Source organism: Eriocheir sinensis, chromosome 32 (genome assembly GCF_024679095.1).
Source record: "Eriocheir sinensis breed Jianghai 21 chromosome 32, ASM2467909v1, whole genome shotgun sequence".
Classification (NCBI taxonomy): Eukaryota; Metazoa; Arthropoda; class Malacostraca; order Decapoda; family Varunidae; genus Eriocheir; species Eriocheir sinensis.
In genome coordinates this window covers 15095970-15110969 of record NC_066540.1, presented here as the reverse complement: position 1 = coordinate 15110969, position 15000 = coordinate 15095970, and the positions used below count along the sequence as shown (strand labels likewise).

General features: G+C 41.5%; 1 protein-coding gene across 2 annotated transcripts in view; it reads right to left on the bottom strand.

Annotated features, from left to right (window-relative positions):
• LOC127006229 (Kv channel-interacting protein 4-like) overlaps window positions 1-15000 on the bottom strand; it is a 44611-nt gene that overhangs the window by 26981 nt on the left and 2630 nt on the right. The window contains exon 1 of one of the 2 annotated variants that reach the window (XM_050875843.1): window positions 7058-7678. The exons of the other annotated variant lie outside the window; for it this stretch is intronic. Coding sequence (XP_050731800.1) covers window positions 7058-7061 — 4 coding nt within the window. The 5' untranslated portion in view covers window positions 7062-7678. Of the gene's footprint in view, window positions 1-7057; window positions 7679-15000 lie in introns of those variants that run through there. 2 annotated transcript variants of the gene reach the window in all.

The following is a 15000-nucleotide window of genomic DNA, read 5'->3' as shown; positions in this document are numbered from 1 at the left end:
GAAAAAGAAGGTAAGGGAGGGGAAAGGATGGGAAGGGAAGGGCATAGGAGAGAGAGAAGGGAAGGAAGAGAAGGAGAAGGGAAGAGAAGAGAAGTGAAGGAAAAGGGAAGGGAAAAGGAGAGAGAAGGGAAGGAAGAGGAAGGAAAGAGAAGGGAATAGAAGTTAAAGGAGAAAACACAGGAACGAGGAGGAAGCAAGGTGAGGGGTCAAAACGGTTGCTTTACCTAATTTGACCTCTGTAATTATTTTTTTCATCATCGTTTTATTTGTGCTTCGTTTTAATCTACGCAACGCAACACTGACCTCTCTTTCGGCCACCTCTTGACCTCTCTTTCGGCCACCTCTTGACCTCTCTTTCGGCCACCTCTTGACCTCTCTTTCGGCCACCTATTGACCTCTCTTTCGGCCATCTCTTGACCTCTCTTTCGGCCACCTCTTGACCTCTCTTTCGGCCACCTCTTGACCTCTCTTTCGGCCACCTCTTGACCTCTCCTTCGGCCACCTCTTGACCTCTCTTTCGGCCACCTCTTGACCTCTCTTTCGGCCACCTCTTGACCTCTCTTTCGGCCACCTATTGACCTCTCTTTCGGCCACCTATTGACCTCTCTTTCGGCCACCTCTTGACCTCTCTTTCGGCCACCTGTTGACCTCTCTTTCGGCCACCTCTTGACCTCTCTTTCGGCCACCTATTGACCTCTCTTTCGGCCCTATTGACCTCTCTTTCGGCCACCTCTTGACCTCTCTTTCGGCCATCTCTTGACCTCTCTTTCGGCCACCTATTGACCTCTCTTTCGGCCACCTATTGACCTCTCTTTCGGCCACCTATTGACCTCTCTTTCGGCCACCTCTTGACCTCTCTTTCGGCCCTATTGACCTCTCTTTCGGCCACCTCTTGACCTCTCTTTCGGCCATCTCTTGACCCCTCTTTCGGCCACCTCTTTGGATTCTTTTTAGGAGCAGCGAGTAGCGGGCTTTTTTTTATTATTGTTTTCTTTTTTTGTGCCCTTGAGCTGTCTCCTTTGTTATAAAAAAAACACACACAAAAGTTATACAGAACAAGAACAGATACAAACACAATACATCGGTTTTTAGTAAATGCTTAACTTTTATTATGTGGGTAAATTAATCATCGGGGAGAATTAACTATAGCGAAGAAAACAAAGGAAAGTGAAAGCCGCGAGAAGGGCCGAATAAAAACAAATTAAAATAACTCCTTCTACAAGATTAAAAAAAAGAAGCCTGAAGAGAAAGAGATAAATAAAGAAAGAGAAAGAGAGAAAAAAAAAGAGAGAGAGAGAGAGAGAGAGAGAGAGAGAGAGAGAGAGAGAGAGAGAGAAAACAACAGTGGGACAAAACTTGCGGCAGACGGACTGAAAAATAACTCTCACATAAAATTTTCCTCTCGTCTATATTTGAGAGAGAGAGAGAGAGAGAGAGAGAGAAAACTACAGTGGGACAAAACTTGCGGCAGACAGACTGGGAAATAACTCTCACATAAAATTTTCCCTCTCGTCTATATGTGAGAGAGAGAGAGAGAGAGAGAAACTAGTGGACAAAAGGCAGACAGACTGAAAATAACTCTGATAAAATTTTCGAGAGAGAGAGAGAGAGAGAGAGAGAGAGAGAAACAACAGTGGCACAAAACTAGTGGCGAACAGACTGCAAAATAACTCTCACATAAAATTTTCCCTCTCTTCTATATTTGTGAGAGAGAGAGAGAGAGAGAGAGAGAGAGAGAGAGAGAGAGAGAGAGAAAGAAAACAACAGTGGGACAAAACTAGTGACAGACAGACTGAAAAATAACTCTCACATAAAGTTTTCCCTCGTTTATATTTCCGACCGGACTTGAAAAATTTGACTCCTGTGGGAAAAAAAAAAGATGTTGTATAGAGAAGTCATCGTTAAGTCCTCGTTAAGTCCTCGTTAAGTCCTTCCCGCTAATTGCCCTTGTTAATCTCGAAACGTTGATATTCTTCTTTCGTTTCTTTTCTTTTCTTTTCTTTTCTTTTCTTTTCTTTCTTTCTTTATTTATTTTTTATTTTTTTGTGTGTTGGATAATTTTTTTTACGTCTGATATACCAAAAAAAATATGTAAGGAAATAAAACATAAAAAACGTCCTTCAAGATCCTAAAAAAAATACCGGTCCACAAAATTCTAAAAAAAAAGAATAGAAAAGATTAAAAAGAATCAAAAGAAACAAAAACAAAAAGAACTCCTTCTACAAGATTAAAAAAAAAGAAGAATCCCGGTCCAAAAAATTCTAAATAAAAAAAATGAAGAAAAGTTAAAAGAAATAAAAAATGAAAGAAAAAAAATAACTGATAAAAATAGGAAGAAAGAAAGACGAAGGAAAGGAAATGAAATAAAAGGGAAGTGAAGTGAAGGGAAGGGAAGGGAAGGGAAGGGAAGGGAAGGGAAGGAAGAGAAAGGGAAAGGGGAGGGAAGGGAAGGAAAGGAAAGGAAGTGAAGTTTATGGCAGGGAAGGAAAGGAAAGGCAGAGAAAGGAAAGGAAAGGAAAGGAAAGGAAAGGAAGGAAGGAAGGAAGGAAGGAAGGAAAGAAGGGAAAAGAAGGGAAAGGAAGGAAAGGCGAAGGGAATAGAGAGGAAAGGAAAGAAAAGGAAAGGAAAGGAAAGGAAAGGAAAGAAAGGGAAAGGAAAGAAGGAAGGAAGGAAGGAAGGGAATAGAAGGGAAAGGAAGGAAAGGCGAAGGGAAGAGAAGGAAAGGAAGGGAAGAAAAGAGAAAGGGAGGGAAGGGGAGGAAAGGAAAGGAAGGGAAGGGAAGGGAAGAAAAGAGAAGGAAAGGAAGGGAAGAAAAGGAGAAAGGGAGGGAAGGGAAGGAAAGGAAAGGAAGGGAAGGGAAGGGAAGGGAAGAAAAGGAGAAAGGGAGGGAAGGGAAGGAAAGGGAAGGAAGTGAAGTTAATGGTATGGAAGGAAAGGAAAGGAAAGGAAAAGAAAAAAAAACTTGCAAGATTCTAAAAAAAAATAACCTGGTCCACAAAATTCTAATTAAAAAATAAAGAAAAAATGAAAAACCCTGAAAACATTAAATTGTCCTAAATAATTACTGGAAACCCAAAACTTGTATATGACACGTATGTTCCTCTTCTTTCTCCTCCTCTTCTTCTTCCTTCTCCTCCTGTTCCTTTTTCTGTTTCTCCTCCTCCTCCTCCTCCTCCTCCTCATCCTTCACCTCCAGTAACCCACTCCTGTCACACAACAATAGCAACAACAATAACAACAACGATAACGACAACAACGTAATAGGAGTTTAGATCACCTTGTTGTATTCACCCACGACACGCTCTTTTGGTACACACACACACGCACACACACACTCACACACACACACACACACACACACACACACACACACACACACACACGCGAGATAAAGAATGGAATCAGATAGGCTTTCTCCTTCAACACTAATAGCTGGTTCATCGTTTACCGTGAGAGTTATTGAGGGAAACACAGATATATATTTTTCACTTACGGAGGATAAAATGATAGGAATGACAATCACTTCCTCCTCCAACGCGATATTAAGTTAATCAAATATACTTTCCATTTCTCCTTCAACACTAATAGCTGGTTCATCCTTTACCGTGAGAGTTATTGAGGGGAATCGTGGTAACCATATTATCAAGTGTTCCTTCAGTCATTCTGTAGTGGCTGAAAACAAAATCAGGATAACATTTCAGGTGTTGAGATAATATGTAAAGCTATCACCGTATCAGATCAATTATGGTAACCAAGAGAAGATGGCGCCGCTATAAACACTTGCCTGCGCCATGACGGGCTGGGGCCGAACACCACCCAGGCCCCTCAAGCAAGCCTACCGGCGCTATAGGCGTAGACGTAAAAAAAAAAAAAAAAAAAAAAAAAAAAAAAAAAAAGTTTCTTCAGTCTTTCTCTAGTGGCTGAAAAATAAAAGCGGAATCAATTTCAAGTATTCTAATATGTAAAACCGTCCCCGTATCAGTCTTTGGTTATTTATTCCCAGTACCTTTTGTTGCGTTTCTTTTTCGCTGTCTTTAGTAACAGAACGAAGACACTTGGGTAAGTATATTAAGACACACTCGCTTCTCACATCACCTATTTCTAAAGGTCAAAGAGGGGATCAATCGGATTCAAATGAGTGTTTCTTTAGGTTCACGGTACAGAAGAAGGGTCACACAACCACCAGGGTCATAAAACTACTTCCGGAAATGCCCCAAAATCCTACGAAAGCCTTGTCAAATATGTGAACTTTAGCGACGAAATGATTAGTAATACGGTCCTTGTTGCATCCGCTACGCAATGCACGCGGTGACACTGTCGGGAAATTCTTCTGTGGCCGCCTCAGAAAGTACCTAAAGTGCTGGGCCGCGCTGGTAGGGTCAGACACGGGGCACTGAAAGCGTCCTTGTGCGGGTAGAGACTGTCCCTATAAATAACCCTTAACCCGGTAGCAGCGACGGGCCAAATTTGTGGCTTTACCGTGTACCATCTATGGGCCAAATTTTTACCATGATATAAACCCCCAAAATAGATGAAGCGTAAACTGATCACAAATGCGTTGGTACTATATACGTATTATGAAATGGTTTGCGTGAGTGATGATTTTTTTCTCATTAATTCGCTTAGAGGGGTCTTTAAGATACATGATCCTCGCAGCTACCGGGTTAAACTGAATAAAGAAGTGTCTATAGGAAGAGTGTTGTGTTCTGTGGGAAAGAGTTCAGGAAAATGTAAACTTAATAGAGGTGCGCCATTTTCCTTCTTTGTTCCTCCCTCCCACCAAAATTTCCTGCTTTGAAAAGAATCTTCCTCTCGCTTTTGTGTTGTTCTGTGGGAAAGAGTTCAGGAAAATGTGAACTTAATAGAGGTGCGCCATTTTCCTTCTTTGTTTCTCCTTCCCCCAAAATTCCCTGCTTTGAAAAGAATCTTCCTCTCGCTTTTGTGTTGTTCTGTGGGAAAGAGTTCAGGAAAATATAAACTTAACAGAGGTGCGCCATTTTCATTCTTTGTTCCTCCCTCCCCCCAAAAATTACCTCTGCTTTGAAAAGAATCTTCCTCCCTCTCGTGTTGTGTTCTGTGGGAAAGAGTTCAGGAAATATAAACTAATAGAGATGCGCCATTTTCCTTTGTTTCTCCCTCCCCCCAAAATTACCTGCTTTGAAAAGAATCTTCCTCTCGCTTTTGTGTTGTTCTGTGGGAAAGAGTTCAGGAAAATGTGAACTTAATAGAGGTGCCCCATTTTCCTTGTTTGTTCCTCCCTCCCCCAAAATTACCTCTGCTTTGAAAAGAATCTTCCTCCCTCTTTTGTCCCTCCTCCCTCCCTCCTTCTCTCCCCTCGTCCGGAAGGAAAATAATCACAGCCAAGGTCGTTTATATTCCAATTGGTTCTCCTTTCTTTCTTTCTTTTTTTCCTTGGTGTGAAAAGTGTTTCCTTCGCTGCTTTAGGTAAAAAAAATACATTCACGTTTATGAAATTGACGGAGAAAATAGAATCGTCCATCCTTAGTAAGTTGATAACCCCCTCCCCCAAAAAATAAATAAATAAAATCTCTCACAAAAAGTATAAAATAATCCTTGCCTTCAGAACTGGCCACAAAACTCCTATTATTTCAAGTTGACAAAATCCTGCTTGTAGAATGAACTAGCACAAAATTCCTTCTTGAAATTAAAAAAAAAAAGAAATCCTGTCTATGCAAATTCCTACTTTAAAGAATTGACTCCCCCCAAAATTCCCACAAGCGAATTTACTTGTGAAATTCCTAAAACATTCCTGCTTACCATATCCTATAAATAAGTCTGCAAAATTAACAACAACAACAACAAAAGAAATCTAATGTCTATGCAAATTCCTACTTTAAAGAATTGACTCCCCCCAAAATTCCTACTAGCGAATTTACTTGTGAAATTCCTAAAACATTCCTGCTCATCATATCCTAAAAATAAATTTGCAAAATTAACAACAACAACAACAAAAGAAATCCTACCTTATTGCGCCCCCCCCCCCCAAAAAAAAAAAAAAAAAAAAAAATCACTTCTGAAATTCCTCAAACATTCCTGCTTACCATATCCTATAAATAAGTTTGCAAAATTAACAAGAACAACAACATAAGAAATCCGACCATATTGACCAAAAAAAAAAAAATAAAATAAAATAAAATAAAATAAATAAATAAATCGTTCTTACCAAAATGACGCCCCGAAATTTTCCTGCCAATAAATTTGAAAAAAGTCGTGTTTATAAAAAGATTCTTGCATTGAAAATTGATGAAAAAAAATACAGTTTCAGCAATGACGAGAAAAAGTACTGATCCCAAGACAACCCAAACGAGAAAATACTTTTTTTTTTTTTTTTTTTAACAATGAAATGGTACATGATTTTTCTGCTTTCGAACTTGGCCCCTCCTAAATAAAATCTTGCTTAGAAAATGGTAAGAAAATCCTGTTAATAATATTGTAAAAATGAGTTCTTGCCTACAAAGTCACTCCCCCCCCAAAAATAAATTCCTGCTTATAACAAATTAAAAAAGATAAATATCCAGCTTGCAAATTCCCCCCTCTCCCCCCAAAAATTCCTCTTAAAAATTCCTGCTTACAAAATTATAAAAAAATAAAATTCCTGCTTACAAAATTGTCAAAAATGAAAATTCCTGCTTGCTTACAAACTTCTCAAAAATGAAAAATTACGTTTACGAAATTCTCAAAAATGAAAATTCCTGCTTAAAAACTAAAAGAAATAATAAATCTTAAAGAAATTACCAAAAAAGTCCTGCTGACGGAACCCCCCCCCCCCAAAAAAAAAAAAATCCTGCTCACAAAATTCCTCCCCAAAATTATGCCGATGAAAACCTAAAAAAATCTTCTTTTCAAAATTTAAAAAAATATCTTGCTAGCCAAAATCTAAAGAAGAATACCTTAAAAAATATCTAAAAAACTGAAAACTCCTTCCTACAAAATTATAAAGAAAAAAAAAATCCACAAAATTCTAAAAAAAATAAAAATCCCCGCGTACAAAATGGTCCACTATCTACTCAAAAATCGTCACCCATTTTGTACTTACCCATCGTTTTCTTGTCGCCCTTCTTCCCTTTGCCCCCTATTGTGCCGTGAGAAGGGGGGGGGAGGAGGGGAGGGGGTAGGGTGTAGGAGGAGGAGGAGGAGGAGGAGGAGGAGGAGGAGGGAAGAAAAGGAGGGAAATGGACGGAAGAACACCTGTTACCACCACCACCACAACCTTTTCTCTCTCTCTCTCTCTCTCTCTCTCTCTCTCTCTCTCTCTCTCTCTCTCTCTCTCTCTCTTTTCCCTTTCCCTTTCTAATTCGCTTTGTAGTTAATATTTCCTCTGCAATCTCTCTCTCTCTCTCTCTCTCTCTCTCTCTCTCTCTCTCTCTCTCTCTCTCTCTCTCTCTCTCTCTCTCTCTCTCTCTCTCTCTCTCTCTCTCTCTCTCTCTCTCTCTCTCTCTCTCTCTCTCTCTACCTGTTGAAAGAGAGAGAGGACAGCAAACCACACCTGTTGCTGGTCTCTTCTCTCAAATTGTCGTGGTGGTGGTAGTAGTAGTGGTAGTGGTAGTAGTAGTAGTAGTAGTGGTAGTGGTGGTAGTAGTAGTGGTGGTGGTAGTGGTGGTGGTGGTGGTGGTGGTGGTAGTGGTGGTGAGAGTTGGTATATAGGTGTGTTCGCAACGGTGTGTGAGAGGCAACTGGCTCTCTCTCTCTCTCTCTCTCTCTCTCTCTCTCTCTCTCTCGCTCTCGCTCTCGCTCTCCTTGATGCTCTCTGTGTTTCGATGTTATGATCATATTTTTCTTCCTCTTTCTCTTTCCTCTTCTTCCTCTTCTTTTTCCTTTTTCCTCTTCCGATTCTTCCTCTTCCTCCTCCTTTTTTATGCTTTTTACATATCATATTTTCCGGCATTATTCCTCCTCGTCCTCCTCCTCGTCCTCTTCCTCGTCTGTCTCCTCATTCAATATTTCCCCTAGGCTCTTCCATCTCTCTCTCTCTCTCTCTCTCTCTCTCTCTCTCTCTCTCTCTCTCTCTCTCTCTCTCTCTCTCTCTCTCTCTCTCTCTCTCTCTCTCTCTCGTGACTTTCTTTCATGATCACTTTTCTTATTCTTTCTATCTTGAAACGAAAACATAATGTGAAATAAAACTTGCCATCATGTCTTTCTTCTGAGCCAAAATTTGCAGCCTTCTTCTCAAAACTCTCGGGGCTCGCACACCCACATTCGGTAAGGCTGCGGTAGAGGTTGTGTTAGTATTTCCATGGGTAGTGTTATGAGCCCATTGATCGTTTGACAGGGTTCTGCACCATGAACGTGAAGCACAGGGATGAGAAGCTTAATGATCTCCTTTGTGGTGTTGGGAAATGGGTGTTGTAGGACTCGAAAGCGTCTGAGAATACACGTGTAAGTGTCCCTCACCTTCACTTTTGGTAAGGCTTCGGCAGCAGAGGTTGTGTCAGTATTTCCATGGGTAGTTTAATGAGCCTAGGAATAGTTTCTGTGTTTCTTCATGCCTACGACTTAAACACTTTCAAGAGAAGAGTATCCAAACCAAACCAAACCAAACCAAACCTAACGTGACTAAACCAAACTTAACTCAACCAAACCAACCCCAACCAAACCTAACCTAACCAGACTAAACCAAATCTACCCTAACCTAACCTAACCTAACCTGACTAAATCAAACTTAAACCAACCAAACCAACCCCAACCAAACCTAACCTAACCAGACTAAACCAAACCTAACCTAACCTAACCTAACCTAACCTAACCTAACCTAACCAAACCTAACCTAAGCAAACCAAACCAAACCTAACCAAACCAAACCTAACCAAACCAAACCTAATCAAACCAGACCTAACCTAACCTAACCTAACCTAACCTAACCTAACCAAACCAACCCTAACCAAACCAAACCCAACCAAACCAAACCTAACCAACCCTAATCAGCCCTAACCAAGCCTAACCCAACCAAACCCAAGCAAACCAAACCAAACCAAGAAGACCTTAAACAAACCTAATCAAACTTAACCACGCCTAACCACTCCTGACCAGGCCTAACCCAACCCAGCCCGCCTCGCCTCGTCCATGCCTACCTTCCCGACGTACACATAATGAGATTTAACTTTAACGAAAAAACTTATTCACCACCACTCCGTTGCTATGTTAATTTAATCTCTCTCTCTCTCTCTCTCTCTCTCTCTCTCTCTCTCTCTCTCTCTCTCTCTCTCTCTCTCTCTCTCTCTCTCTCTCTCTCTCTCTCTCTCTCTCTCTCTCTCTCTCTCTCTCATTCATCCTTTCTTTTCTCTCTTTCCTTTCTTTTTCTTTCTTTCCCCTTTTCTTCTTTTTGCTTTCCTCTTCCTCTCTTTTTTCTTTCCCCTTCCTTTTTACTATCTCTCCTCTCCTCTCCTTTCCTGCTTTCTTTCTTTTCCTTCTCCTCTGCTTTCTTTTCCTTTCCTTCCATTTTTCATTTTATTCTCCCACGTTTTGTCGAAGAATTTCACCATATTGTCGCGAATGATAGTCTCCATTAACTTACAAACAATCGATGTCAGGCTAATTGGTCGATAGTTTCCTGGATGAGACTTGTCCCCCTTTTTGGAAATTGGTGTGACATTTATTAGTTTCCAATCCGACGGAACTTTGCCAGCTGTTAAAGACTTGTTGAATATGATGGAGAACGGTTTACAAATTTGAATAAGGGAAGGAGGAGAAGGAGGAGGAGGAGGAGGAAGAGAAGGAGGAAGAAATACATAATTAAATACAGTAATAAAAAGTAACATGTAATAATAATAATAATAATAATAATAATAATAATAATAATAATAATAATGAAAGTATTTTGTATATATTTATTAAACAAACAAACAAACAAACAAAAAGAAATAGAGGGATTAAAAATTAACAACACGCCCTCCTCCTCCTCCTCCTCCTCCATCTTCTCTTTAACCTTCAAATTAATGAGGTTTAGAAATTTGCCTTTTAAAGTGTGTGTGTGTCTGTGTGTGTGTGTGTGTGTGTGCACGTGCGTGGGTTAGTGGTAAAAGGGACGGATTTAAATGTAAAATCTCTCTCTCTCTCTCTCTCTCTCTCTCTCTCTCTCTCTCTCTCTCTCTCTCTCTCTCTCTCTCTCTCTCTCTCTCTCTCTCTCTCTCTCTCTCTCTCCAATTTAAACTATCTCACTTCACTTTCTCTTTCGAAGTTTGATCTGTAAAATTAAGGCAGAGAGAGAGAGACACACACACACACACACACACACACACACACACACCCCCCCCCCCTCCCCCATAAATAGACCAAATACAGCCATAATAATCGGACCCTAAGACTCCAGGGCACAAAGGTCAAATTAGCGACGTTATCAGCGGTGTATTGAAACAGCGTAGTATCCCCTTGGTAATAACAGAGAAAACGTATACTCAAAGAAAATGGGATGCGAGGAGAAAGAACGGGCCGGAGAGAGAGCTAATGAGGAGAGAGAGAGAGAGAGAGAGTGTTTTACATCTGCATTTTTTTTCTCGTTTCATCTTTCCTACTCTCTCTCTCTCTCTCTCTCTCTCTCTCTCTCTCTCTCTCTCTCTCTCTCTCTCTCTCTCTCTCTCTCTCTCTCTCTCTCTCTCACTTTGTATTCATCTCTTTCCTCCCTCTCTTATTCCTTCCCTCCATTTTCTCCTTCCTTCCTTCCTTCCCTTCTCTTCCTCTTTCTCTCTTTCCTTTATTTCTTTTCTCTTATTTTTCCTCTTTACTTCCTCCCTTCTTTTTCTCCCTTCCTTCCTTCCTTCCTTCCTTCCTTCCTTTCATTATTCCCTCATTCCATTCTTATTCTTTCCTTCGTTTCTTTTATTCGTTTACTTTCTCCTTCTTTCGTCCTTTCTTTCTTCCTTCCTTCCTTCCTTTCTTCCTTTTTTTCTTCTTTCCTTTCCTTCCTCTCTCCCTTTTCTTCCTCCCTTAATTTCTTCCTCTCTTCTTTCCCTCATTCGTCCCCTTTACGGCTTCATCCTTGCCCTTTAAAGAGAGAGAGAGAGAGAGAGAGACTCATATACATTTACTGCCCTTTGCCTATAAACCTCAATTCCTCTCTCTCTCTCTCACTCTCTCTCTCTCTCGATATCCCGTTTTTTTTTATGATGGAATGGAGATAAAGAAAATGGGATGGGTTGTTTGTCCGCCATATTTGTTTACATCGATGACGTCACAGAAAGGCGATTGCGTCATTTGTTTACATTTGAATCCATTGCGTCATCTTTGTTTACATTTTGATTTAGCGACACGTGATAGGAGAGAGAGAGAGAGAGAGAGAGAGAAGAAGAGAAAGAGAGAAGAGAAAGAGAAGAGAAAGAAGAAAGAAAGAATGAGAAGAAGAAGAGAAAGAAAGAGAAGAAGAAGAGAAGAAGAAGAAAGAAGAAACGAGAAGAAGAAAGAAAAGAAAAGAAAGAAAAGAAAGAAAGAAAAGAAGAAGAGAGAGAGAGGCGGCGAGTTTCCCCTCTCGATCAATAACATCTCCGTTTTCTTTACGACCTGAAGGAAGAAAACGGGTGACCGTAGAAAGTGGGAAGGAGTTTGCCCCGCGAGAATTATAATTTTATTTATTTATTTATTTAGATTTTTATTATTTTATTTGATGTCTTTGTTGTTATTTGTTTCGTTTTTACTGGTTGATCTCTCTCTCTCTCTCTCTCTCTCTCTCTCTCTCTCTCTCTCTCTCTCTCTCTCTCTTCTTTTCAAGGTTGTATAATAGCTACGGGCAACATCAAAGAGAGAGAGAGAGAGAGAGAGAGAAGATAATGTCGTCTGTTATGGTATTACTTCTTTTGTCCTCGTTTTCGTCTTCCTCCTCCTCCTCCTCCTCCTCCTCCTCCTCTTCTTTCTCTTCATCTTCTTTCTCTTCCTCTTATTTCTCTCTTTACTGTAAAATTTCCATGTCCCTTTCTTCCTTAAAGGCACATGATGTTCTCTTCTAACTATTTCCTGGCGGCACGTTGCAGGAGGAAGAGGTGGGTGGGGAGGAGCCTTCATCTATTCTGTCCTGTTCGACCACACGTAGATTACTAGTAGTAGCGGTAGTAAACAGACACCCTCGCCATAGACCGATATTTCTTCTGGTGTCTGTTCTTCCTATGTATTCCTATGTATTCCTTCTCCTCAGGTTTAACACACAGTAAAAGATTTATTGGAGTCTATATGTGTGTGTGTGTGTGTGTGTGTGTGTGTGTGTGTGTGTGTGTGTGTGTGTGTGCCCCTTTTCCAGGTATTTATTTCCTTTTATCTGACTAATCACTTTATCTTCACCTGTTCTCTCTCTCTCTCTCTCTCTCTCTCTCTCTCTCTCTCTCTCTCTCTCTCTCTCTCTCTCTCTCTCTCTCTCTCTCTCTCTCTCTCTCTCTCTCTCTCTCTCTCTCTCTCTCTCTCTCTCTCTCACTTCCGTGATAGATGTTACTCACTTAAGATTAAATACAAAATAAGGCAAATTGGACCGCGAAATTGATGGGAGGAGACAACTTTGATGACGGGAGGGGAGGAGGAGGAGGAGGAGGAGGAGGAGGAGGAGGAGGAAGAGGAGGAGGAGGAGGACGAAGAAGAGAAGGAGGACTTGGAGGAGAAGGAGGAGGAGGAAGAGGAGGAAGCATGGAAACTTGAAAACATGGAAAGACAGGGAACAGCGGGCATTATTACGCGGGTGCCCACTTCTGTGATATAATCTGCCCGACAGTCACTTGGTGCACGCAGAGTAGATCAAAGCACCTCGGTATTCGCATGTTAATTTCACTGGTGACGCGATAAAATAATGGTCGTTGCGATTCTGAAAGGAGATGACGGTTTCTGCACTAACCATTTTTGCAGGAAGGTTGTTGCAGTGGCGGATGACTCGTGTGAACCACTGATAGGAAGCATTTAAAACTGGTGGTGCCGGTGCTCGTTCAGCTGACTCAGATAACTCATTCAGACTAAACTTCCGAACCTTACTTAGGCATGGTGACATTACCTGAAGACCACATTGCAACACACCACATTTTTTTTTTTACGTCTACGCCTATAGCGCCGGTAGGCTTGCTTGAGGGGCCTGGATGGTGTTTGGCCCCAGCCCGTCATGGCGCAGGCAAGTGTTTATAGTGGCGCCATCTTCTCTTGGCTCATGCTGCCCCCCGGAACTCGTTCTTGATTCACTTGGACGGCTTCCTCTAGTGTCCGGGTTGATGGTTGGTCTTCAGGACAGCATGTGGGTTGTTTTAAGCCACTCGGCGGTGACTGAAAAATCCGGGGTGGTTGCGTGGGGATTCGAACTCACGTCGTCCATCACGTGGTGAATGTGGGCCCAGCACGCTACCACAGAGCCACCCCCTACTAACTATTATGCCACCTGCGCTAACTATTATGCATGCTACCTGTCAGGGCCTCACACTCGGTTTGAAAGGAAGCTCCAACCGAGGTCTTCATTGCATCGCCTCGCCTGAATAGATAGACTGACATTTTTAGTTCTTGCGTTAATTTGGAGCTGAAAAACTTTTTGTCGTTGACGGTCCTGAACTTGCGAGGTGCTTGAAGACTTGTCAGGGTACCCTCACAGTCGTCTTTTTCCCAACATAAAGAAGTTGAGTTGCTTGAATTTTTTTTTTCCACAGGGCTGTTCATTTCTTTTCATTTTCGTGACGCGGCTTTGCACTCTCAAGTAATTTTGTCCATTCTGTAATTAGAGAGCAAAACGACACTGCGTATTCCAGGCGAGGACTTACAATGGAGTTATTCAAGGACTGTAATTAGAGAGCAGAACGACACTACGTATTCTAGGCGAGGACTTAGCATGGAGTTATTCAAGGACTGTAATTAGAGAGCAGAACGACACTGAGTATTCTAGGCGAGGACTTGCCATGGAGTTATTCAAGGACTGTAATTAGAGAGCAGAACGACACTGCGTATTCTAGGCGAGGACTTGCCATGGAGTTATTCAAGGACTGTAATTAGAGAGCAGAACGACACTGCTTATTCTAGGCGAGGACTTAGCATGGAGTTATTCAAGGACTGTAATTAGAGAGCAGAACGACACTGCGTATTCTAGGCGAGGACTTAACATGGAGTTATTCAAGGACTGTAATTAGAGAGCAGAACGACACTGCGTATTCTAGGCGAGGACTTAGCATGGAGTTATTCAAGGACTGTAATTAGAGAGCAGAACGACACTGCGTATTCTAGGCGAGGACTTAGCATGGAGTTATTCAAGGACTGTAATTAGAGAGCAGAACGACACTGCGTATTCTAGGCGAGGACTTACCATGGAGTTATTCAAGGACTGTAATTAGAGAGCAGAACGACACTGCGTATTCTAGGCGAGGACTTACCATGGAGTTATTCAAGGACAGCATTAATCCCGGCGTCTTTGAACTCGAAGTTGATTGCAGTGAACCCGAGCGTAGCTATGGCTTTTTTATAGGCAGATTTGCAGCGCTTTGTGTGTTTCAAGGCGCTTCTGATGGTGACCCGAGATCCGATTTTATATAATATGCTACGAAGAGGAGTGGGAGGTAAACTCTAATTACTTACATTATGTTCTAAGTAATATTTTCCCTCAGAGTAATTTCCGTATTTAATCTTTTTTTTTGTTTAGTTTATGTACTTTGTTGTAATTAGTCGGTTTAATACTTACGTTTTCTTTCGAACAGTCTCTCTCCCTCCCTCCTTTCTTTCTTTCTTTCTTTCTTTCTTTCTTTCTCTCTCTCTCTCTCTCTCTCTCTCTCTCTCTCTCTCTCTCTCTCTCTCTCTCTCTCTCTCTCTCTCTCTCTCTCACTAGAACTTTGTCAACAACTTCTTAAACCCTTGAGAGTTTTGTCACCTGAGAGAGAGAGAGAGAATGACTCCTATCTACCATTTGAGCCTCATAAATTAGTGCTCCTAGTTCCTCCTCCTCCTCCTCCTCCTCCTCCTCCTCCTCCTCTTCCTTTATTTCTCTGTTTTCCTCTCCATCGTCCCTCCAGGAAACAGAATTTATTACATCTCTCTCTCTCTCTCTCTCTC